Consider the following 25,924-nt stretch of genomic DNA (forward strand, 5'->3'; position numbering starts at 1 on the left):
AAAATGCATTGCCTACACAGTCAAATCATTTTCCCCATCACTCAATAGGATAAAATGCAGAAGAACAAATCCAGCAGTCAGTGGCAACCCTCTGCCTCCTCATTCTAGAAGATCTTCTGCCTCAGTTGACAGAAACTCAATTTTGAAATCTTGTAGCAAAGACGAGACAATTATGCATATGTTGGGTAGGTTGTACCACATATCTGCTGGAATGTGAGAATGCCCTTTCATATGTAATTGATTTTCTTGAAAAGTATACTCCCCTAAAGCCACCCATAATAGATGAGTGACTAGGAGGGTATGTTTCTTAGCATTCTAAAATTTTCATGTAACAGTACAGTAGAAGGTTCTTTTGGTCAGGGGAAAAATAAAAAGTATCCAAAAATCTCCTTAAAGATGATTATGGAAACTTTGACCATTAAGGTGCATATCAGCAGCAGTAATCTGATCACAGATCTGAGATTAAACCCTTAAGGATTTTAATAGAGACACTTTGTTCAAAGTGGTTGGTCTGTCTCCTACCAGTTCGCTTTCCTCTTCCTCTGCATCTTTCTTTTCTTCCTTCTGTTCTTCAATATTTGCATCAAAATCTTCCATCTCTACCTACATTATCCCAATAAAAAGCAATGAGTTAACATTTAGGAAAATGTTGAGTTCCTTATTGAGATCTCAAACAAGCACAGGTGCCCAGAGCAAGGCAGCACAGACTCACTGTTACACCCTAAGGAAGCTTAAATCCTAAACTTTGAAACAGAACTTATAAAAGACAGAATGATATTCCTGCTTTTCGTTTTCTCGGGCTATCCATCTTTATAATTCCCTATGAATTTGAGAATAATAATCTATTCTAAGCTGATGATTACCTGTTTGGAATGCCTATGGATTACTAAGATTTCTTTCTAAACCTTTAGCAGGCATTTTTCCAATCAAGTAAAACATGTGTATGATTCAAATTTCAAAATGTAAGAAAGGACATAGTGAAAAGTATGATGATAGTAGCCTGGCCCAGAATGGAAGCAATGCAAACAGAGAGGAAATGGATAAGAAAAGTGTTTATAAGGTAAACTTGACAAAACTTGGAGCCTGACTACATGGTGGAAGGATAAGGTTGAAAGTTGGTAGGACAGAGAATAAAGAGCAAAGGGTAACACAGGTACTAAGAGTCAAGGTTTCGGCAACCAAGTGATTGGTGGGTCTAATTACTAAGATAGAGAATACCAGAAGAGGAACAGGTTTGTATGATTTACATACTGGATAGGCTGCATTTGAGATGCACTAAAGTAGTATATGTTTTTTGGTAGAGAATTTGGAAAACAATGGTAGAATTATAAAAATCACCCATAACCTCTCTACCAAAACGTAATTAGTGTTACGATACTGCTAAAATTCATTCCAGTCTTGACAGTTTAATATCAAGGGCACATATGTGGCAATCGAAGCTACCAGAAAGATTATCTATATCAAATGTGCAGAATGATAAGAGCCTAAGACAGACAGAGCCCTAAAGAACTCCAACATTTAAGGGCTGAGTAGCAAGAAAAGCCAGCAAAGGAGACTGAAACGGACGGCCAGAGAGGCAGGAGGAAAACTGGGAGAAGGTGGACTCACAGTAGCCAAAAGAAATATGTTGTCAAGAAGGTGGACATGGGTCAACTAAGTCATATGTGGCTGCAAAATTAAGAAACAGAAGTGAGAATTATCTACTGTCATGGAAATCTTTCATGAGAAAGTCTCTGGAGAATGGCTGGGGCAGAAACCAGAGGAAATGGGTTGAGGAACGACTTTGGGGGATAAAAACACATAAAAATACAATGATAACATTAAGTATAGAAAACCCTCATTCACAGGTTGTCAAAGCAAACAGAAGTACACAACTGATTTAAAAAAAAACAACAAACCTCTCTCTTCTTCCATGATATAACTGATATAGGCAAAAATTATCAATGAGTGATAAATCTTTTGAGGAACAGGATATTAACAAGGTATCTAATTACAGATTATTACAAAGGGATAAAGGTAGAAAAATTTGATGGATACCACCTGAACCAAGTGATCAACATTTCAATCATCAAGAATGAAATAAACTGACATCACATGGCTTTTAATATGATGCACTAAGGACCCCGCATCACTTATGTAGCATTCCTGGTAATGTTTAACTTAAAACTAATCATGTGGAAACACCCAGACAAAACCCAATTGAGGCGCGTTCTACAAAACAAATGGTCTACACTCTCGAAAAATTCTTTGTTTTTCTTGACGATGACATGGCTGAGAAAGTATTTTTTATATTAAAGGACCAGGTCCTAGATTTTTAAAAATAGCTCTAAAGCACATTATGGGAACATCTGGTGAAATATGAACATGGACTATATATGAGATAATTCAAGAAATTTAATTTAGGAAATTTGTACTACTTAATACAGTACTTTATCAGTATTAAATTTCCTGAATTTGATAATTGAGACTTCTAGTTCTGTTAAGAGAATGCCCTTGTTCTCGGGAGATACCTACTCAAATACTGTATTTAGAGGTGAGGGGTTAAAGGTTATGAGGTTTACAACTTAATTCTTAAACGGTTTCACAATAACAGTGATAACAGTAGAAGTAAGAAGACCTATCTCTCTGTGTAGAGAAAAATGTGGCAAAATATTAACAATCAGTAAATCTCAATGAAAGTTGAATAGGTGTTCTTATATTACTCATGCAACTTTTCTGTAATTTAAAATTTTTTTGAAATAAAGCAGGTGTAAAAAAAGGTCCCTTTTGCACTGCTTTCAAGGCAAAGGACACTTACCTCTTCAATAGCAGCATCTTGCAGCAGAGAACGAATGTCCAGACGCATCATATGACGAGGTGCAGTTTCCCAGTGGTCAGCCATCTGTTGAGAGATTCAGGAGGTCAAGTTATCTCGGGAAACTACTCCAAGAAAGACCAAGTGACCACCTAAGACAAATTTCACTGATACTGTGAAGTCTAACAGGCTACTTCCAGGAAGAGGTAGGCCACACCTCTTTCACTTAGATACAAAGGATAAGAAACATTTACTAAAGAAGGTAGAAAAGATTTTCTGAAAGTAAAGGAGATAAACAATTATTTCCAGACAACAGTGATCATACAAACAAAATGAAGTTTGGAATACAACACCTCCTATGTTTTCAAAAATCACCTTATTTATTTCTTTAAGCTTTCTTCCATGAATATTTCTCTTGCCACAAGTCTGGTTATCTGCACTCATTTCAGCCAAATATACCTAAGCAAGAATGAACAGTGATTAAGCAAACAAATGTAGCACTTACATGGTAACACAAAGTACTCTACAGTTCTTTTACCTCAAATCCCTTGGTTTTTGCTGCGCTCCAAAACTGGTCAAAATGTCTAACTCTGTCGTTGATGGCATCCAGGATGATAAAGGGGAAAAAGCCATCATCCAGAGTCTTTTTGAAAGTTTTGAACATGCTGGTCCGGTAGGTCTCCTCCATCTCAGCTTCATATTCATATTCCATTACCTAAGATACCCCAGAAGAGATATGGAGTTAGCAAAGACAAAGAATCTTCCTAAACCTCTTCCCTAGTTACCACCAGGATAGAGATAACTTTGTAGTCTTTCCTTCACACGTAAGCACTAAAATTTGTGTTCAAAAAAGAGAAGTCTTTCTTTGTCTTCAAAAAAGCCACATCACTGGGGCGAGCGGGTGGCTCAGTCAGTTGAGTGTCTGACTTCAACACAGGTCATGATCTTGCGGTTCATGAGTTCAAGTCCCGCGTCAGGCTCTGTGCTGACAGCTAGGAGCCTGGAGCCTGCTTCGGATTCTGTCTCCCCGTCTCTCTCTCTGCCCCTCCCAGGCTTGTTCCCTCTCTCTCTCTCTCTCAAAAACAAAGAAACATTAAAAAAAAAAAGCCACAGTACTCTCTGAACATGTTTTCCTTCCAATACTATTAATGAATCAAGATGTAATCTGAGAGGAATATGCCATACCTTCTTTTTCACTTTCTTTCCAGAATCTGGGTCTTTTTCTTCTTTTTCCACTTCAGTGATGAAGTAATCATCCAAGCTTAGGACTCTGGGTGCAGGTCCTCCAAATTCTACCTCTTTATCCTAAGAATCATACAGTCAAGAGAGTTAAAGAGCATTTATAGAATATATTAATGAACGTTAATAACAAAGTTCCTTCTCATGGCTAAATAATATGCAATCTCGTGGATTCAAATCAAGCAGAGGCAAAAATACCTGTTTAAGCAGAACAAAATGTTTATGGGATAGCATCTCCCACATGGGCCAACAAGAATGGATCAAATGAGAAATACCTGGATTGACACCATGCTGCTTGCATGAAGGCAAGTGACTAACAAAAGCAACCAATTCTCTGGCTTTCCCATACTCACTCGAATAAGTTTTGCAACATGTGTCTTTCCACTGCCAGGCAATCCTCTCATTATAACAACAATCTGAAACACAATGAAAAACCAAAAAAATCACTCAGAGAAGATATTTTTTACAATGAGGTCTTACAGTTAAGTGACCTATCATTCTCCGGATACACCATATGACAGACCATGAAACAAACCTTAGCAAATTTGAAAGGGTAGAAATAATACAAAGTATGTCTCTGAACATAACGGAATGAAATTAGAAATGAACAGTAAGAAAAAATTTGAGAAATTCACAGGTATGTGGAAATTAAACACCATACTCCTAAATAACCAATAGGTCAAAGAAGAAATTTAAAAATCAGAAAATACTTTGAGATAAATAAAAATGCCAAAACTTACGGGATGCAACCAAAGCAGTGCCTATAAGGAAGTTTATAGCTATAACTGCCTATATTAATAAGAAGAAAGACTCAAATCAATAACCTAACCTTCAGATACTAGAAAAAGAATAAACTAAACTAGAGCAAGCAGAAAGAAGGAAATAATATTAGAGCAGAAGTCAATAAAATAGAGAACTGAAAAACAATAAAGAAAAATCAATGGAACCAAAAGCTGGTTCTTTGAAAAGATCAACGTAATTGACAAACCTTTAGCTAGTCTAAGAAAAAAAGAGAAAATATTCAAATTACTAGAATCAGAAATTAAAGGAGTGACATGATTACCAACTTTATAGAAATAAAAAATGGTTATAAAGGGATACTAGGAGCCATTGTACAGCGACATATTAGACACCTCAGGTGAAATGGGCAAATCCCTAGAAAGACAAAGGGCAACAGAAACTGACCCCAGAAAACACAGACAATCTGAATAGATCTGTGACAAGTGAAGAGACTGATTGAGTAACCAAAAAACACTACCTACAAAGAAAAGCTCAGAGGCCCAGATGGCTACATCACTGAATTCCAACAAACATTTAAAGAACTCTTTACAAACTCTTCCAAAAAATAGAACAGGAAGGAACTCCCTACTCATTTTGTGAGGCCAGCATCTCAAATCAAGCAGATACCCTGATGCCAAAAGCAGACAAAACATCACAAGAAAACTATAGATATCTCTTATGAATATGGATGCAAAAATCCCTAAAAAAAATGCTGGCAAAAGGAATCCAGCAACATATAAAAAGAATTATACACCATGACTAAATGGGATTTATCCCAGGGATGCAAATTAACATCCAAAAGCCAATTACTGTAATTAATATATCATTATCAACAGAATAAAGAAAACAAAAATCACATATAAAAGAATAAAATCACACACATTAAAAAGCAAACAAACAAAATCCCAATTAATGCAGGGAAAGCATTCAACAAAATTCAACATTATTTCATGATGAAAACATTCAACAAACTAGGAAGGGAAGGGAACCCTCTTCAACCTGATAAAGGGCATCTACTGAAAACCCACAGCAACAGCATACTTAATGGTGAAATACTGAAAGTTTTCTAAAAACAAGAATAAACATAGATGTCCACTCTCCCCACATCCATTCAACACTGTACTGGAGGTTCTAGCCAGACAACGAGGGAGTTAAAAAAAGAAAAAAAGGATTCAGATTGTAAAAGAAGAAGTTAAACCTTCTCTATTGGCAGATGACATGACCTCATATATAAAAAATCCTAGGGAATCCACTAAAAATTAATTAGAATAAAAGAGTTTAGCAATGTTGCAGGATATAAGATCAATATACAAAAGTCAGTTTTAGCTCTATACAATTGAATAATACAAAAACGGAATTAAGCTAACTATATCAATAATAACAATAAAATGTGAATGGAAAACATGATCCAACTACATGCTGTGCTTTCTAAAGGAGACATGCTTTATTTTGTATTTTCAATTTTTTACTTAAGTTCTAGTTAGTTAACATATAGTGTAACATTGGTTTCGGGAGTAGAATTTAGTGATTCATCATAACCAGTGCTGATCATAACCAGTGCCCTCCTTAATACCAACGCCTATTTAGCCCACCCCCACCCACCTCCCTAAAGGAGACATACTTTAGATTCAAAGACAAATAGACTGAACATTAAAGGATGCAAACAAAGAAATCATACAAACAGACAACCATAGGAAAGCTAGAATAGCTATACTAATAATAGATGAAATAGACTTTACAACAATGACTTATATAGTCATATGTAGTCAAAATATTTGATGGAAATCTCTAGCATCAGTTTACTGAAACAGAATCTAAATATTCTGCAATATAAATTTAAGAACGTATGCATGTGACACTTGTCAGAATGGTTAAAATCAACCACACAAGAATCAACAGGTGTTGGCAAGAATGTGGAGCAAAAGGAACCCTCGTGCAGGGTTGATGCGAATGCAAGCTGGTGCAGCCACTGTGGACAACAGTATACAGGTTCCTCAAAAAGTTAAAAATAGAACTACCCTAGGATCTAGCAATAACACTACTGGTATTTACCCAAAGAATATAAAAACATAAATTCGAAGGGATACATGCACCCCTATGTTTATAGCAGTATTATTTACAATAGCCAAGATATGGAAGCAGCCCAAGTGTCCATCAACAGATGAATGTATAAATAAGATATGGTATATATATAACATACATTTATATATATATATATATATAAATACACACACATACATTTTTATATACATATATAAATTACGGAATATTATTTAACCATAAAAAAGAATAAAACCTTGCTATTTGCAATGACATGGATGGAGCAAGAGAGTATAAGGCTGAGTGAAATAAGTCAGAGAAAGACTAACACCTTATGATTTCACTCATATGTAGAATTTAAGAAACAAACGAGCAAGGGGAAAAAGAAAAGAGAAACAGAGAGAGACAAATCAAGAAACAGACTCTTATGTATAGAGAATAAACTAACAGTTACCAGAGGGGAAGGGGGCTTGGGTGGGATAGGTTAAATAGGTGATGGGGATTAAGGAGTGCAAGTGTTATGATGAGCACTGGGTGATGCATGGAATTGTTGAATCACTATCTTGTACATCTGAAACTAATGTAACACTATTAACTAACTGGAATTAAAATTAAAACGAAAGAAAACAAAATAAAGAACATAAATATTTGGGGGTCACAAGGAAAATAAGCCCAAATAAATCAAGTCTCCTAATTCTCCCTTTTTTTGTTCCACATACCATAGAACCAAATCCACTTCCCCTCCTCCCCTCTTCAAAATGCAATTAATGAAGTTCTTATGAATTGTTTTCTAAAATTTTCAACATCTTTTTTTGCCAAGCAATTAAGTTCTAATTTCTTAAATTCTATAGGGTAGGCAATTTATGAATTTATATGATGACTTGTAGATGATAAAATGCCTTGAATCTGATATTATTACCATGTCACAGAAAAGTAGAGAAATTACGTTCAGGGTATTAAAAAGATCTCCTGATAGCTTCTGATTTGCAAGAAAGCTAGTCAACTACACAGGACTCACTCTCTCAGGTCTGCTCTCTCGGCCAGGTGGTTTCAAAATATCATCTACGTTCTTAGATTCGGGTTTCTTCTCAACCCGTGGGGCTGGAGGTGGCTGGTGGCTTAGTGAAGGAGCTGGCAGGGGCATTCGTTCCTCTGGATAAGTTCTTCGTTCTCCTAGGATTTCAGCAATTGAACAAAATTACTATTTATATGGTAATTATTTAAAATTTTAACTCTCTTCAGTCATCCTAAGGTAATAAAATTCATGATGATTTGGAGGCCACTTCTAAACCTTAATCAGAGAAAGTTTAAAGTAATGTAAATTTACATTTCTTGAAATCAAGAAAATGAAAAGATTTAGGTATATGATTTTGGGCAAATAGAATGTTCTGAAAAATACTGACTTCATCTTTGTTTGTATTAAATTTAGGGAAAAAGTTAAGCAACAGGACATAGGAGAATAATACTTTGCCGATAGTCCCAAGTATGACTTACGGTCTGTCTATAACTTCTGGTTTTACAGTTTTTTTGTTTTTTTTTTTTAATTTTTTTTTTCAACGTTTATTTATTTTTGGGACAGAGAGAGACAGAGCATGAACGGGGGAGGGGCAGAGAGAGAGAGAGACACAGAATCGGAAACAGGCTCCAGGCTCTGAGCCATCAGCCCAGAGCCTGACGCGGGGCTCGAACTCACGGACCGCGAGATCGTGACCTGGCTGAAGTCGGACGCTTAACCGACTGCGCCACCCAGGCGCCCCTGGTTTTACAGTTTTAAGAACAAGAGTTACTAGCTTAGGAAAGCTTGTTCTTACAAATAGGTATGCATTTTTGGTTTAGGTGTATAACAGTGAAAAACAAAAAGCAACCTAAATGTCCAATAATAAGAGTCTTCTACTTTATCCACTCAATGGTATATAATAGAACCATTATTATAATAGGTTTACATACAGAAAAATGTTACATATCACTGAGAATAAACATGATAAAGAAATTCTATTTACACTTTGATTACAACTTCATTAATACATACGTGAAAAGAGAATGAGAAGAAACATACAAAATTATAGTTGTTGTGGTATGGTAGGAGGTGGGATTATAACTGATTTTGTTTCTATTTTCCAAAACTTCTTTAATAATACCAAAGAACAATTTGTGTTTTCTTTCATTAATTACATTGCTATTTTTGATGATAATGCTCCCATCTCTGATAAATCAGTGCATTCATTTTATTCTGAAAGTTTAAATCCACAGCTATAGGGGGAAACATCTCCAGTGGTCTGTATTCTCAACATCCTCATAGTTAATAAGGCACTTGTTCTACCTCCAAACATGGATGGTCCTTCGTAGGCTGGTCGGTCAGACTTCCGGTCGTAGGATGGCCTATCAAATCCCCCTCTTCTAGATGAGGAATGGTCTTTTTTGTCTCGATATGACTGAGTCCTAGAGGTGTAACAGGAAGTACTTTAGAAAATTAAAAAAAAAAAAATTACAATGCAATACCACTATCTGCCCAATTTTCTCCATGGGTAGCTACTACACATAGTCAATATTTTTATTTTTATTTTGCTTTTCCTTTTATTTTATTTTATTTTTTTGAGGGGGGAGGGGCAGATAGAGAGGGAGAGACAGAATCATAAGCAGGCTCTGTGCTCAGCACAGGGGGGCCCAACACGTGGCATGATCTCACGACATGACCTGGGCTGAAATCAAGATGCTTAACCGACTGAGCCACCCAGGTGCCCCACTTTTCCATTTAGATCTGCCTTGCACACAGACGTCTAAAGGGCTCATGAACTGCAAAAATACGTTGTTGACCTACTAATGAAGTAATGACTGTACCTTTATTGACAATACTATTTCCTTTCCTTACAGGCTATCTCCATCTCCCATTTAATTCTCTGGAATTCAAGCTCATAAAACTCAAGCATCTCGTTTCCTGCAGATTGGTCTGGAACTGCTTTTCCTTCTCCAAATTACACACACATGTATGAGAAGTATATACATCATTTACCAAATTTCCCTTAGATACAATGACTTTTGCTGAACTTAAGTCTATGGTAATTTGTACACCTGGCAAAAAGGTATTTTTCATAACACGTACCTATCATCTCGAGGTCGGCGTTCTCTATCAAATCGATCCCGGTCATAGTCAATAACACCACGATCCCGTTCTCGGTCTCTGTGTGTCTCTCGATCCCTTTTGAAATCTCGATGATCTGCCATGACGTTACTTTGACGATCAAAATAAGGCTCACGGTCTCTGTCTCTATCATAACGATCACGTTGGCCTGCATGTTCTACAAAAACAATTAGTACAAAGTAAGAGCTATATTCCTTTTCTGAAATAAAAGCAAAAAGGTGCAAATCTAACTTTAGAGCTAGTATAAATTATTGTCCTAAATTCAACTTATGAATCTTTCAGCTATATTAAAGGGAGGCCCAGATAACCTTATCAAAATCACATGATAATTAGGTCCTAAAAGGTTTAAAAATACTGATCTCTCTGGGACTCCTACCTGTCTCAAAAGTTGATCTTTCAGGTAGTGGATCTGGGCGCAAAGTTATTCTTTCTCCATAGGGTATCTGTTCAACTTTATTAGTGGACATATCTGGTGAACCAAATCAGGGATAAAACACTGTAAGAATGAAGCCTAAAGAAGACAAAGCTGAAGCTCACGATTTCCTGAGAATCCCAAATACAAAGCTGTCACCATTACTCACCTCGGCCATGGCCATAATCAACAGTCTGCTGCACTGGGGGTGGTTTGGACATCGGTGGCAGACCCATAGGCATTGGGCCAGGAGGGGGGATGGGAGGGTGAACATGTGGGGGTGGTAACACTGGAGCAGATGGGATTGTTCCAGGTTCTGGTTTAAATTCTGAATTCAGTCCTTGTTCATCATTTGTATCCCAGAGGCCATAGAAAGAATCTTCATCCCAGCGCTCCTGTTCCACAGCTGAGGTCTGTGGCTTTATTACTGGCGGAGGAGGTGGAGGTGGAGGAGGAGGCGGTGGTGGTGGTGGTATTGGGATAGGCGGCCTGGTCACAGGAACAGATGGTCTTGCTGGTGGAGCAGAGGGTCTTACAATTGTTCCTGGTGGTTTACCCATAGGAGGGGGTGGTCTATAGGCCCCTGGAGGCTGGAGAATAGGGTAAATGGTTTAGTGAAGGAGCATACCATCATGTTCTCACACGTCGGTAGAAATTAAAACCCGATTTTCCGTCCATACAAGAAAAAGTTCTTTTTCTTTTTAAAACCTTTTTGTGTCTTAAAATACACCATTGGAGGGGTGCCTGGGTAGCTCAGTCAGTTAAGTGTCCGACTTTGGCTCAGGGTGTGATCTTGCAGTTTGGGAGTTCGAGCCCTACATCGGGTTCTGTGCTGATAGTGCTGAGCCTGTTTGGCATTCTCTCCCTCTCTCTCTGCCCCTCTCCCACTAGTGCACCTTCTAGCTCTCTCAAAATAAATAAACTTAAAAAAATAATAATCAGGGGCGCCTGGGTGGCTCAGTCAGTTAAGCATCCGACTTCAGCTCAGGTCATGATCTCGCGGTCCGTGAGTTCGAGCCCCGCGTCGGGCTCTGTGCTGACAGCTCAGATCCTGGAGCCTGTTTCAGATTCTGTGTCTCCCCCTCCCTGACTCACCCCCGTTCATGCTCTGTTTCACTCTGTCTCAAAAACAAATAAACGTTAAAAAAAATTTTTTTTTTAAATAATAATAAATAAAATAAAATACACCATTGGAGAGAAATATGCAAATCATGTATCTAATAAAGGAACTGTATTTAAAATTTGAAAAATTACTATAATTTAATAGTAAGACAAATAATAGAAAAAAAAATCAGCAAAAAATTTGGAGATTTCTCCAAAGAAGATACACAAATGGCCAATAAGCACTTGAAAAGACACTCAACATCATTAGTCATTAGGGAAATAGATGATGGTTGCACAGCTCAGTACATTTACTAAAAATCACCTAAAATGGGCAAATTATATGGTATGTAGATTATACCTCAATTAGGTTATCAAAAATTGTCCTCGACCTTTCGTTAGATTGGACTGGCTGGCTCCTGCCATTGCGGTGGTGAGCCACTTCATTCCCATCCTTCTGACACTCTTACATCTGGAGATCTTCATATTTCTCTAAGTTCTTCCACCTCAATATGTAAACTGGGCCTTTCTTATAATCTTGCTCTCTTTTTTTTTTCCTTCTGCCTTCAGTTCAGCAACATGATTGTGGATCCAGTTCAGGCCCAGTGCCCTCCTTGCCCTGAAGCACCCAATTCTAGGGACTCTTCTCCAATGCCTGAGATTTATGGGCCTGAAGAAAATTATGCATCCTTGCATGTCATCTGCTGAGATACCCTACACGGAGACCGTCTCTCCTCTTCCTTCCTCCACGGTCTGCTTATTCAGGACAGCTTCGTTTCTTCCACCAGTCCCAGAGTAAAACCACTACCCACTTTTGTAGAGGAGAGCACAGTGAAGAAGGAAGATATGGCCCAGGGCAAGAAACAGAAGATCAGAACCGTGTTCTCTCAGACCCAGCTATATGTACTCGATGACAGATCCCAGAGACAGAAATACCTCAGTCTCCAGCAGATGCAAGAACTTTCCAACATTCCGAACCTTAGCTATAAGCAGGTTAAATCCTGGTCCCAGAACCAGAGAATGAAAGTAAGAGGTGGCAGAACTGGCCAAAGAACAGCAACAGTAGGACTCAGAATGGCTCAGCAACTGCAGAATACCCAGGCTTCTCTTCCTATCACTGGGGATACCTGACGAACACTTCTGGAAACCTTCCAATATGGAGTAACCAGACCTGGAACAGCCAGTCTTGGAGCAACCATTTCTGGAACAGTTAGACCTGGTGCCCCCAAGCCTGGAATAGTCAGCTCCACAACTGTGGAGAGGAATCCCTGCAATCCCAGATCCAGTTCCAGCAAAATTCTGTCAGTGACTTGGAGTCCATCTTAGAAACTGCTGGGGAAAGCCATAGTGTAAAATGCTTTAATAAATATTTTTTGATATTAGTTAATTAATTAATTAAATATTAATTAATGTTACTTAATATTTAGCACTTTATTAAAGTGCTAAGCATCTTAGTACCCAGCAAGTAATAGGTTTATTCCCAAAGTACTCTGTGAACACACAGCCTGAAGATGTGTGACATGATGAGTATATTATTCAATCTCAGTTTGGGCAGTGGCTGTATTACTTCTCTTACGATTTGTCTTTTAGGGTCCTGTATCTCTGCCTTGATATTGTATCCCATTATGCTTATTGTTTCAACTGAGAAGGTACGATTGGAATCTAATCGAAGAGGTTTCAGTAGCATTGGCTGCTATGGACAGCATGATAAAAGATGCTTCTGGCTACAAGTAACTAGATATAACACTAATTTGGATATCTTTAGTTTCTAGAATCCAACTTCAAGAATAGGAAGTAAAAATACAAAGACAAATGATGAAGGATTACTTGTATTTTCTGAGTTTGTGAGGCTTTACTTATTAGTAACCTCAAATGTTATGATGAAGGGTCAAACTATAATATGCTTCATTGGTTTCCTCTGCCCCCTGTGTTATTTTACTACAACTCCTAATTTCTTCGTTATTCTAGTTATTTGTAGAAAGAGGTTTTGTATTTTAATGTATCATGGTAATAGTATCAGTTTGGCTGGTTGGTTTATAGGTTTAAGTACAAATAAATAAAATACCCACTTAAAAAAATTGTCCTCAACACTATCACCCTCCCACCAATGTATCACCCTCTCTTTTTTCTCCTTACTTAAAAAGTAGGGTGCTAGCCACTTGAGATATAAATGTCCCAGGCCCACCCTACATCTACTGAATTTCTGTAGGGGGAGAGCCTGGCATTAATTAAAAACCAAAACCTCCATGGGTAATTCTGTTGTCTGGTTGACAACAGTAGTCTGTGGCAAGACTAGTACCAACACACAACATCAGCACCAGGAAACAACAAAACAAAGAAACTGAATGGGACATTTAGTAACCTCTCCAAGAGGAAGTGCCACTGTCGTGTGCAATGTTTGCATTTGTCTTCCCAAATCAATCACCGAATGTCAACAGAAATGTGTATTAAGGAGACAGTAGAATCTCTTGACAGATAGGTCCTATCTACTCAACGCTGAAACCCAACTGTCAAATTTTATTTTAATCTCTGCAAGCCTGATTCGAACACTCATTATCCTTTTCTCTTAGTTCGTTGTTTCTGGTTTGTTTTTCATTGACAGCTATTTTAGACCTTAGAGACCCAACAACATACGTTACTTACCTATTTACTCATGTATGGGCTGTACTTTAAGAACAAACTTTGGGTAACAAAAGGGATTTGGCCATTATGTAAGGAACATTGTTTAACTAGAGGTCACTACAACCCACAGTAAAAGACAAATGGTTGCTACCTAAGGGAAACATTTGATTGTAGCACTCTAAAAAATTGCTAATATAGGACAAAAACTATGGTGTCTGGAGTACAGCTATCCAGACCTGTTCCAAATATCTTAAGAACTCTTCAGATTATGTCTATAAATAAAAGTGTTTTCTTTACACTACACAGTGAAAGCAATAGATACATTCGTAAAAAAAAAAAAAAATCCCTACAGTATTTACATGAGAATTACTATCTACAGTATATTAAGAATGGGGCGCCTGGGTGGCTCAGTTCGTTGGACATCTGACTCTTGATTTCGGCTCAGGTCATGCTCTGACAGTCCTGGGGTCGAGCCCAGCATTGTGCTGATAGCACAGAGCCTGCTTGGGTCCTTTCCTTTTTCTCTGCCCCTCCCCCATTCATGTGAGTGCTCTCTCCCTCTCTCTCCAAATAAATAAACTTAAAAGAAAAAGAGTAATATAAATTGGTAAGAAAAAAAACCTTACAAGTCAAACAGACAAATGGATAAAGGACAAAAATAGAATTTTTACAAGAAGAAATATAATATGGAAAAATACTCGTGTTCACTATCAAAAATGCATATTAAAACATTTTATTAAAGCTACTAAATCGACCAAAAATATCAAGTAGCTGCTGCTTGCAAGGCTCTAGCATACATTTTATACAACTATTTAAAAAAAATGTTTTTTATGTTTATGTTTGAGAGAGAGAGAGAGAGAAACAGTGTGAATAGGAGAGGGGCAGAGAGAAAGGGGCACATAGAATCTGAAGCAGGATCCAGGCTCTGTGCTGATAGCTCAGAGCCCAACATGAGGCTCGAACTCACGAACCACAAGATCATGACCTGAGCCAAAGTTGGATGATTAACAGACTGAGCCACCCAGGAGCCCCTTTATACAACTATTTTAGAGAGCCATTAGCTATATTCCAGGAATCATTAAAAATGTCCTTATTCTGTAACTGAAATATCCTACTTTGGGATTTTGGGGATCTTAAAATTTAAGAAGTTATCTATGGGACCCGGGGTGGCTCAGTTGGTTAAGCATCTGACTTTGGCTCAGGTCATAATCTCATAGGTCGTAAGTTTGAGCCCCGCGTCAGACTCTGTGTTGACAGTTCAGAGCCCAGAGCCTGCTTCAGATTCTATGTCTCCCTCTCTCTCTCTCTCTCTCTCTCTCTCTGCCCCTCCCTAGCTCACGCTCTCTCTCAAAAATAAACATGAATTTTTTTTTTTAAATAAGTTACCTAGAGTAAGAACTTGATACAAAGACATTCACTGAAGTTATACTAATAATAAGACTGAAGGATTAGAAGCAAATGTCCAAAAGAAGTGGAATAGTTTTAATAAATTATGCATCAAAAGTAATAACGTATGTAGGAATATGAAAAATGTTTTTTATTTGTTAAGTGAATAAGGCAGAAATGTGGAACTATAATCTAGAGTTTCAACTATTTGCTAAGAGATACAAAGATAAAAGACACAGTTCCTATTATTAGGAGCTCTGTTTAGAAGGAAAGACAGACAAGGTAACAAACAAAATACAATAGGATAATGGCTATGACAGAAGCTTGTACAAGATGTTACAGGGGTACATGTGAAGGCAACCATCTTACCCAAGGGGAAGAGAAGATACAAAGCTGACTTCTAAAAAATGAACAAGAATTAACTAGTTGGAGAAGAGGATAAGAGAAAGAAAAGAAACTCTAGGTTTAGAGAACAACATGTACGTGCAAAGGCATGGGGAAGTTAAGAGTCTGGCACACTCGCACAGTTGTAAGAAGCTCCACGTGGAAGGAAGGCAGAGTGGAAGGGAGGAGAAGAGCAAGTAATGGTAAGCAGAGGTCAAGCCAGCTCAGGAGAAACATAAAGGGTCATGCAAAAGACTTTAGATTTTATCACGTAAGCAGCGGGGAATACAGCATTCTAAAGCGAGGGTGCACGCAACATGGTGAGATTTATGTTTTTAAATGTCCATTTTGGGGTGCCTGGGTGGCTCAGTCAGTTAAGCATCTGACTTCGGCTCAGGTCATGATCTCATGGTTTGTGAGTTCGAGCCCCACGTGGGGCTCTGTGCTGACAGCTCAGAGCCTGGAGCCTGCTTCAGATTCTGTGTCTCTCCCTCTCTCTGCCCCTCCCATGTTCACGCTCTGTCTCTCTGTCTCTCAATAATAAATGTTAAAAAAAAAAAAAAAATTAAGTGTCCACTTTGGCCAGAAGTCCCATCAGTGCCGCCTAAGGTGAAGTGTAGGGGTACAAAGTGGCACTAGAGAACTTTTTGGGGTGATAGAAATTTTGTTCTTCTTTATATTTGTCAAAACTCAAACTGCAGGCTTAAAATGAGTGGGCTTAAAGTGAGTTAAGATATGTAAACTGTACCTCAAAATTTGATTCAAAAATACAATAAAATAATCACTCTAGCAGAATGGAGAATGGATCAGAGGAGAATGAGATGGAGAGATGAATTGGGATGTTTCTGAAATAATCTAGGCAAGAACTGATGAAGGACAAAACTGAGGTTGTGGGGAAGTGGAGGACAGTATATTTGAACAATATTAAAAAGGTAGTAAAATCAATCAAAAGAATGACTGGATACGGAAGGGCAGGACACAGTAAACAGTTAAGGCTGACTTTCAGGTTTCCAGTTTGGGTGAGTAGGTGATGGTGAGGAGAAAGAACAAGGTTAATGGAAAATGATACTGAGGTCCATTTTGAATATGCTGAGTTTGACAGGAGACACATCCAGAGAGAAACGCTGGAGGCAGACAGATGCACACACAAGTCAGGAGATATGATATGGGGAGGCAACATCATGGTGGTCATTGGTGACAACTATGTAATCTGTTTCGTGTTAGACTATGTGTTATGATGAAAGGGCACACTGAAAAGTGAAGAGTTAATTTCATGAAATGATTTGGGTTTTCCCTCTCATTGTGTTGTTATAAAGTTATTTGCATGACAACATTTTTAAAGGTCATCACTGGCTTAAAGGTAAAATAACAAACAACAACAACAATGAACGCAAAACAAAGGGAGAACCTGATCGCACAAACCTTTCACAGAACTTTACTGCCTGAACTAGAGCATGATGTTTGATCCCTTCCCTAGCTGAGGAACCAGTAGCCCAAGGCAGTGGGGAGACTCTGAGGCTCACAGGAGGCGGGCTCATAAGGGGCCTCTGCACTGCCCAGATGAAAAACAGGACCACTTCAACAAAAGAGATTATTAGAAAAATTCTACACTTGTGTGAACATGAAGCCATGTAGCTCAGGTGTGCTTGGTGTATTTATCAAAACCTAGGGGGAAAAAGTGGCTGTCATACTTTTGACCACATTTAAAAGATTTTCAAAGGCCAATTACCATTAGCATTTTACTTTCCCCAAATTTACATTAAAAAAAATTTTTTTAACGTTTATTCATTTTTGAGAGACAGAGAGAGACAGAGTATGAGCGGGGCGGGGGGTGGGGGGAGGGCGGCAGAGAGGGAGACACAGAATCCAAAGCAGGCTCCAGGCTCTGAGCTGCCAGCACAGAGCCCGACATGCGGCTCGAACTCACTGACCATGAAATCCTGACCCAAGCTGAAGTCGGACACTTAACTGACTGAGCCACCCAGGCACCGCAAATTTACATTTTCTATAGAGGAAATTTATACCTATTACAATGGAAAAAAATCAAACAACATACAAACATACAAAGTAGGAATCATTTCATTTCCCGAGCACACGTTTTTCCATACCGGGTACATTCCAGGCCTTGAAGATGCATTCTGCAACCTCGAGTCCTGGGGTGGCAGATGGTCAGGCATCTGTGGCTCAGACCCAAAGTCTTTCATCTTCTGAAGCTGTTCTTTCTGTTCCCTGTGAACAAATAAAATTGCCATTGTACATTAAGGCATGTTTACTCCAGACCCAGTGACTACAACTGATATCAAAGACAAAGAGATCTTAAGAACCCTGTTCCAAAACCCTCTATGGTGCCCCCAGGGCATCTCCAGGGTAACACTCTCTTGCCTTTATGTAGCTAACTGACTAGTCTTCTACAACCTATAAATGACTATAAATTACTAAACCTATTCAAGGACAGGTTCCACAACCTGCCTCATTAGTCTATTCTAAAATAGCATCTACTGGTCACCTTTTTCTTTCATTGAACAAAAAGTTCTCTCACTATTTTCCTCGTTCAATACTCTCTCGCTAGATGAGAGGTTGCAAACTGGTGGCCAAATACGGCCTACAAAGTTTCTTGTTTGTTTTTTTTTTAATTGGCTTTCCCATCAGTTTTTAAAATCTGAATTAGCTGCTGTTATTTACGAAGCAAAATATTTCACATATAAATTCAAATTGTAAAGAGATTTGGTAACAACGGGTCTATGTCCCCACATGCCAACAATCAGCTGACCGGAGTGATGGCCGTCCACTTTAGATGAAGCGGGTTGCTATAGTCCTCACCACACTCGGTAGAGTTAGCCTGTCCCACTTTCACTCATTATAGTTACCTGTCTGGTTCTTGTGGGTACTTCAGTTTATGGCCCAGTGAGAGCTAATGTCAGTCTATACCTTTAAAAACAACACTTCATATTCCTAAAAAGGATTCATGGAACTCTTCATGCTTTTCTTGAGTTCTCTGGTCCAATCCCTTCCTTCCTTCCTTCCTTTTTTTTTTTTTTTTTTTTTGAGTTTTCCTTACAATGCCCACCATAAACAGGTGTACATCTACTACAACCTCTTTAGACTTTTTACAATTTTCTTCCTACACTGGATGTAGTGCCCCAAATGGACACAAACTAAGGGTCAAAAAAGTTTATTTTCTACCTCATGTAAATCATATTATGACTTCACACCAATACAACATAGCTTACTTGTATTCACCTATGATAATTCTTATCCATCACTTCATATATTTTAGTTATGCTTATGTTGCCTAGAAAGAGCTTAAAAAAAGGATGATGAAGAAGAAGCACCTTTTATCAAAAGGTTTTCTATACCAAGTAATAACGGATGAAAAGGAAATTTTAAAAAGAAAAGGAAAGAAAACTTGGCAGTTTGGGAACACTAACCAGCTTCGTGTTCTCCATAAACAAAACAGATTTTAGAGCTGGACAGACTGGGTTCAAATTCTGGGTTTGCCACTGATTAGCCAAGTGGACTTAACCTCTCTGAGCTTTAGTGTCATCTGTGAAGTAGGGTATGTCTACTTATCATTGCAGGCCTTTGAGATAAAAGGATCTGAGACAGGAAGACTGAGACAATGTAGGCTAAATTATTAGCACAGTGCCCAGCACATGGTGGGTGTTAAGTTAAAGGCGTCTGTTAATTTAAAAGTGAATGGTGTGGTAACTAAACGTTCTCTATCATGCTTTCCACATCTTCTTCACGAGTAATCTGGAAAAGTAAAATCTCTCAGAGCGTATCTTCTATAGACAGAAATCTGTTGTGCTGCCCGAGGCACCGGATGTTTCATCTTTACCTACAGGGATTTTTCCTCGTTGTACTTTGCTAGTCATAAAGCTTCAGTTATGATTTCAATCGGTACAATCCACAAACATAGACCAGAATTGAAAAATGAAGGAAACACAATACACTGGAATATGTTAAAACCTAACCATTAATTTATTTTCTCAAAACATTGCTCATTCCTAAGAACTTACTCAAAAAGCTTACAATCTATCAATGACTGCTAAATTCTTATCTCAGGACATAGTTGGTTTAGGGATTGAATGAACATACACAAAGTAATCAGTATTCAGTACAGTTCCTGGCACACAGTAAGCATGCAATGTTTCATCTTCTTCTTCTTTTTTTTTTTTTTTTAATTGTTACTCCCTGGGAAGCATTAGATAGATACTTATACAGAGGTGATTTTAAATCAAGAAATCCAAATTTTATTCTCCATTTCACAAAGAAAATATTTGATTATGTAGAAATAAGTAACATCCTCAAGTAGAGATATCTGCTTTTAGTTATAAGGAAAAGATAAAACACCCCAGAAAGAAAGTATCAGCAGTTAGCCAAATCTGAGGACGCTTTCAGGTAAACCATTCTGAGCTTCAACAGAGGAAAAACCTTACAGCACTTTCCAAAGTTTTATCAAAGATACGTGAATATGAAGTCTATAAGATCTAATACCAAAGAACAAAATGCCTCCTGGGGAAAAAAAAGGATGTTACATATGAGCTCTGTGAAATCCAGAGCACTGGAGAGTTGAAGTTTGACACTGAAACATGTACAGGCATGATATGTCAGCAACACATCTATAAAAGCCAAGAATGGCTACCAAACTTTCACATTTCAGGACATAAGCTTACAATTAACACAGTTCCAAAATACATTTCCTAACCCTAAAGCAGCACTGAATGGCCAGAAATATAAATTAAAATTTACAAGAACTTGAAGCAAAACGATTCCATTCACATACATCGCATCACTTTAAAAAAGAGCAGTCTGAATGCGGTTTTGACTAAAAGAAAATCTTAAGTAGTCAACTTACCGAAGCATTTTCAGTTCTTGTGCAGCTTTCAAAATGATTTCGTGCTGCCTCTGACTGAGAACCATTACCCCTCCAAGGCCTTGGTCAGAGTCTAAGTTTGTATCCGACCCCATCATTTCAGAAGAATGATGTGAGGAGGGCATATGTTCCGCCATGGGGGAATGTCTATCCACATCAGATGGGTACCATCTGTCTGACAACCGTTCTCTTTCCCAGTCCATTCTGTCAGGGATATAATCTCGCTTTTCCCGCCATGTATCTCCTCTTTCTGGATACTCTCGGATCCTCAACTCACCCCTATCACGAAAATCTCGATCATACCCATGGTCTCGATTTCTTTCTTCTCTCCATCTATCATCCCGATATCTATCCAAAGGTGGAAGAGGTGGGAGGGGTGGTAAAGGTGGAAGAGATGGAATATCCCGTTCACGAAACTGTGATTCTTGTTCATCCAGTGGTCTCCCATAATCTCTGTCCCACTCATTATCCAAATTTCTATCATACATATCCATGGGTCTTCCAATCCGATCCACATCCCTGTCCAAGTCCCTGTCCATTTCCCTGTTGTAGTCCTCATCCATATCCTGATCTCTCTCCCAATCATCCCACCAAGGGCCTCGTCTATCTCCATCATGAGATCGAGATGGTGGTGCTGAGAACCTGTCCTCTCTGTTATATGGGTCTAGTGTATCATCTTGATAGTCACGTTCGCATTCTCTCCAGTATCTCTCTCTATCCCAGTCATCAAGTCTTTCTCGTTCCATTGGAGCATTTCTACCATCTAATGGGAACTCTTCATGCCCTCTCTCTTCTCCATGATTCCATGGAGCTCTAGGAGGCTCATCTCGGTGATATGGATACATTTTTTCCCCACCATCTCCTGGTTCTGGTCTAAATGGACCTCTGTCACGACCAAAATCTGGTCTTCCCAGTCCCCTTTCCCTACTGCCAGGCCCTCGAGGTGGTCCCCTCTCCCTACTCCCAGCTCTTCGTGGTGGTACTCTTTCCCTACTCCCAGCCCTTCGAGGAGGTCCTCTCTCCTGACTGCCAGCCCTCCGAGGTAGTCCCCTTTCTCGGCTGCCAGCTCTACCCCGGTCCTGGCTGCCTTGCAGACCACCTGGCATTTTCTCCCGACTGCCTCCTGGCCTCACCAACCCTCTGTCCCGGCTGCCTTCTCCTCTGCTCATCTTCTCTCGACTGTCTTCTCGTCTACCCATCATCTTATCACGAAAGTCTTCTTGCTTGACCAACCCTGGGCCACGGCTGATTGCCTGACCTCGACCTCTATTTACTAGTCCTTTATCCCGTGTGTCTTCCATTCTGCTTTGCCCAGGACCTCTGTAAGATGAGCTGCTGCCTCGATTGCCTTCTAACCTATTATCTCTGTTATCTGGCCGAGGCAGCCCTTTATCTTGGTTGTTTTCTGAATGGGGCAGACCAATACCCAAAGGCTTAAAATCATTATCTGCAGTTAATGATGATGATGTTGTCACTGCTGCTCCTCCCTCCATCCCCCCTGGTTTTGAGGGAAAAGTAGATTGAGTAGGTACAGGTTTATTTGCAAGGGGTACAGGCTGAGTAACAGCTTGGGCTTTGTCCATTTGAGTCTCCATACTTTGAGAATTCTGGTCCCAATTAGAAGGCTCTATGGGCCCTTCCGAGACTTCGCTTTTAGGTGGCTCTTGTTGAGAGTCGCTTAGATTCTCATTTGACTGAGCCGCCTTGGCATCCTTTATATCTGCAGCAATGGAAAATGTAGCTGACTGCATTTTAAAATTCTTCTGCTGGTTACTATTGGTGTCTGCTAATGGTTCTTTGTTTCCTGAAAGAGGTTCTGCTTGTGACTTAGGTTGCTGCTGATGTTGCTGTCCAAAAGCTGGCTTGGGGCCTTTCCACTGTGGTCCACTCTGTCGAGGACTGAGGGATGTATTGGGGGTAATATAAAACTGAGATGCTGGCCCCCGGGGAATCATTCCCCATTTGCTTTTAGTGCCCTCTGTTGGGTGACCTTCATATCTGGGTCTTGGCCCATCGGGGCGATTTCCTTCAAAACGAGGCCCTTTGGGTCTCGGTCCTTCACACCTTGACCCTAAATCCTCAAATCTTCGAGGACCATCAAATCTACAAGTAAAACAAAAGATATTACTCAAGACAGTAAAGCAGAAAAAAAAATATTCTCCATGTAAGAATATTTAAGGCAATCTTGCCTTAGAATCTGTTTACAAAAATGACTCTTTCAGTCATTAAATAAATCCTGAGGTATCTATCTTAGAATCGGTATGCTAAAGTGGCAGTGCTCAGAAGGTCTTAGGACAGGCTTTGGAAATCATGTCAGTATTATTATCATCCACTCCAAAACAACTCCTGCAGCAAGTCACTGATACACTAAATTGTTAAAAAGCAATCATAAGTATTGTGACTTAGTAGACAGAAAAGCCCACTCATCTTAAATGGGGGAAAAAGTGCCACGGCTAACTCTGAGAGTACTTTGAGAATTAAAATATAACTAAAATCTAAGTAGGAAACAACTAACAAGATAATATAGGATGATTATAAATATTGTTGGAGCTAACATTATCACCTGGACTACTGGACAAAAATTCAAAAAGCCAGTAGCCAGCTATAGCTTAAGAATGTGCCCTGATATTTTAAAGTCTGGACAGTGCCCTGACAATTTGCTACGGACCCACTCGCCCATTCAGAAAATATTTACATTCCTTGTCTGTCTAGCTATACTACACCTAGGAGATATACAAATAAAACGTCATCTGTGCCTCAAAGGGTTTACAATCAAGGAGAAAGAGAATCTAAGTATAAATAAATGCCCAAAGGTGTAATGACAGAAGTCTATCTGCATACAACAAGGGCAACAGAGGAGCGGATGGTCAATTCTACCAGGGTAAGGGGGGAGGGGGTGCTGTCCAATAGAGGCTTTATATAATAGATGATGCTTAAATTAAGTCTTGAAAGACAAATTCTCTGAGGCCAGGCTAACAGAGTGCATTGGAGATAAGGGAAATGGGTGGCAAGGACATCTAAGGTTAAGGAAGCATTATGAGGAAAGGCAGAGAAACACACACCAGCAAAGCAGTCTGGAAGTGCAAACATGGCTCAAGCAAAAAGAGTAGGAAAGCTGGGAAGGGAGTGGAAAGGTAGGGAACAAAGAGATAAGGTAAAGAGTAGGCAAGAATCGAGCTCCAGAAGACCTTGTACACTCTGTGTGGCAGGGACTACTGGTGCTCCTCTAATATGCATTCCCCCTTTTCCTAAAGTATCTGAGCTTCTTCATTCTTAGCTGGACACAAAGCTAGCGAGACTAAAGATTCTCTTTCCCAAACTCTGCTGTAGCTAAAACTTATAGACATGTTCTGGCTGGGCTGACAGTGAAAATGACCGACAGCTTCTTCCGGGTTATAGCCTCAAAGGGAAGGGCACATCCTCCTCTTCACCATCTCCTTTTCATGCTGGCTCTGACATGGTGGTGAAGCATCCTGGACCATGTAGATAAGGGCAATATACTAGGGGATGAGAAGTAACAAATCAGAAGGAACTTGGATTCTTGACACTGTAGAGTCATCACAAAAGTGCTAAAAGAGAATAAGTCTTTAACTTATTAAAGCGTAGGACTTCAGATCTCTGTTACCACCAATGAATTAATTCAGCTGGGTAAGAAGTTAGGAATTACCTAATGAGACTTAGAGCCACTATAGATGGTCTGATTTTTAAAAGATTCCTCTAGCGGAAAACAAGCAGATAGGTAGGAGAAGTTTACCGTAGGTTGTTTCTACAATTTGAGTAAGTTAAAGTGAAGCCTGTTCTAAGGCAGTGACTGATATGAGGATGTAGAGAAGGAGATAAAAGTGAAAGATGTGAAGAAAGGTAAAATGGATAGGACTTTCTAACAAGTGAAATTAAAATGATAATAGAAAAGGAAAAATTTAGGACAATTCCAAGTTTCCTGGCTTAGACGACTAAATGGATGATGATGCCTTTCATGTTTTTAATGAGAAACAGAGAGTTTTTCTTTCATTTGTTTGGGAAATCAATGAAGAATGCTAAATTCAGTTTCAGGAGAATATTTATTTCCTATCCCTGTTGACATTAGGCTTTTTGCTGGTCTAGAAGTCTTAGTTTCAAAGGAAGAATGCTTCCATCAGGAAACACCACAGTAACTCCATTAAATTCAACTTGAGACTGCCACCTGGCTACTTGGGTTCTGAATAAACAGGCCAAGAAAGAAGTAACTACATTGGCTGGTAGTGATTGGTCCTGAGTTGCAAGGGGAAATTGGGTCACTAGTACACAATGAGGGTACGGAGGAAGATGTCTGGAACGGAGAGCCTCTAGAACACCTCTTAGCGCTTTCATGTCCTGTGATCAAAGTCAACAGAAAACTACAGTAACTCAATCCAGGCAGGACTGCCAAGAGCCCAGACCTTTCAAGAATGAAGGTTTGGGTCACTCCACTAGGCAAAAAACGAGGACCAACTGAAATGCATGTTGAGAACAAAGGGACTATGAAAGGTGTAGTGGAAGAATATAGTTATAAATACAAACTATGGTTACATGACCAGTTGCAGAAAGCAGGACTGTAATAGTTACAAATATTTCTTCCTTAATTTGATACTATATGTTTAAATACATACACATGTATTAGTTATATGTCCTTGGTTGATCGTTCTTTGTCATCCTATAACATTAGATGTATTAATAATAGTTAATTTTATATCTCAGAATTTAATTTTTTTTAATGTTTATTTTTGAGAGAGAGAGGGAGAGAGACAAAGAGAGAGAGAGAGAGAGAGAGAGAGAGAGGTGCAGCGCACAAACAGGGGAGGGGCAGAGAGAGAGAGAGGGAGACACAGTGTGAAGCAGGCTCCAGGCTCCAAGCTGTCAGTACAGAGCCTGATGAGGGGCTCGAACTCACAAACTGCAAGATCATGACTTGAGCCAAAGGTGGATGTTTAACCAACTGAGCCACCCAGGTGCCCCTATATCTCAGAATTTCAATTACAGAGTATCAAAGAGAGAATGTGAACCAGCTAGGAGAAGAATGAAGATTTTCCCAAAGACAAAAAGATGAAAGGGACTATATATCCTTTTCTGGGAAACAGGTAAGAATCTTTTTTTTTTTTTTTTTTTTAAGTTGTTCAGGGATAAATATTTCAC

At 39.1% G+C, this 25,924-nt stretch overlaps 1 protein-coding gene and 1 pseudogene across 3 annotated transcripts in view; one reads left to right on the forward strand and one right to left on the reverse strand.

The window, feature by feature from the left end:
- The window catches only part of YLPM1 (YLP motif containing 1), a 75,273-nt gene that overhangs the window by 22,197 nt on the left and 27,152 nt on the right, over positions 1–25,924 (reverse strand). For 2 of the 3 annotated variants that reach the window (XM_047080355.1, XM_047080357.1), the window contains exons 5-17: positions 20,756–22,876; positions 18,006–18,126; positions 10,574–10,994; positions 10,369–10,461; positions 9,954–10,149; positions 9,174–9,292; positions 7,872–8,026; positions 4,387–4,449; positions 3,980–4,099; positions 3,333–3,509; positions 3,170–3,253; positions 2,798–2,881; positions 523–603 (exon numbers count right to left, since the gene is read on the reverse strand). In XM_047080355.1, coding sequence (XP_046936311.1) covers positions 523–603; positions 2,798–2,881; positions 3,170–3,253; positions 3,333–3,509; positions 3,980–4,099; positions 4,387–4,449; positions 7,872–8,026; positions 9,174–9,292; positions 9,954–10,149; positions 10,369–10,461; positions 10,574–10,994; positions 18,006–18,126; positions 20,756–22,876 — 3,835 coding nt within the window. The remainder of the gene's footprint in view (positions 1–522; positions 604–2,797; positions 2,882–3,169; positions 3,254–3,332; positions 3,510–3,979; positions 4,100–4,386; positions 4,450–7,871; positions 8,027–9,173; positions 9,293–9,953; positions 10,150–10,368; positions 10,462–10,573; positions 10,995–18,005; positions 18,127–20,755; positions 22,877–25,924) is intronic. The other variant, XM_047080356.1, reaches the window with a different exon arrangement.
- LOC124512644 (homeobox protein NANOG-like) lies at positions 12,085–13,024 on the forward strand (annotated as a pseudogene).

This window comes from Lynx rufus, unplaced genomic scaffold (genome assembly GCF_022079265.1).
Source record: "Lynx rufus isolate CCGP_SWC_20201006 ecotype Redwood Valley unplaced genomic scaffold, mLynRuf1.p SCAF_17, whole genome shotgun sequence".
Lineage (NCBI taxonomy): Eukaryota > Metazoa > Chordata > Mammalia > Carnivora > Felidae > Lynx > Lynx rufus.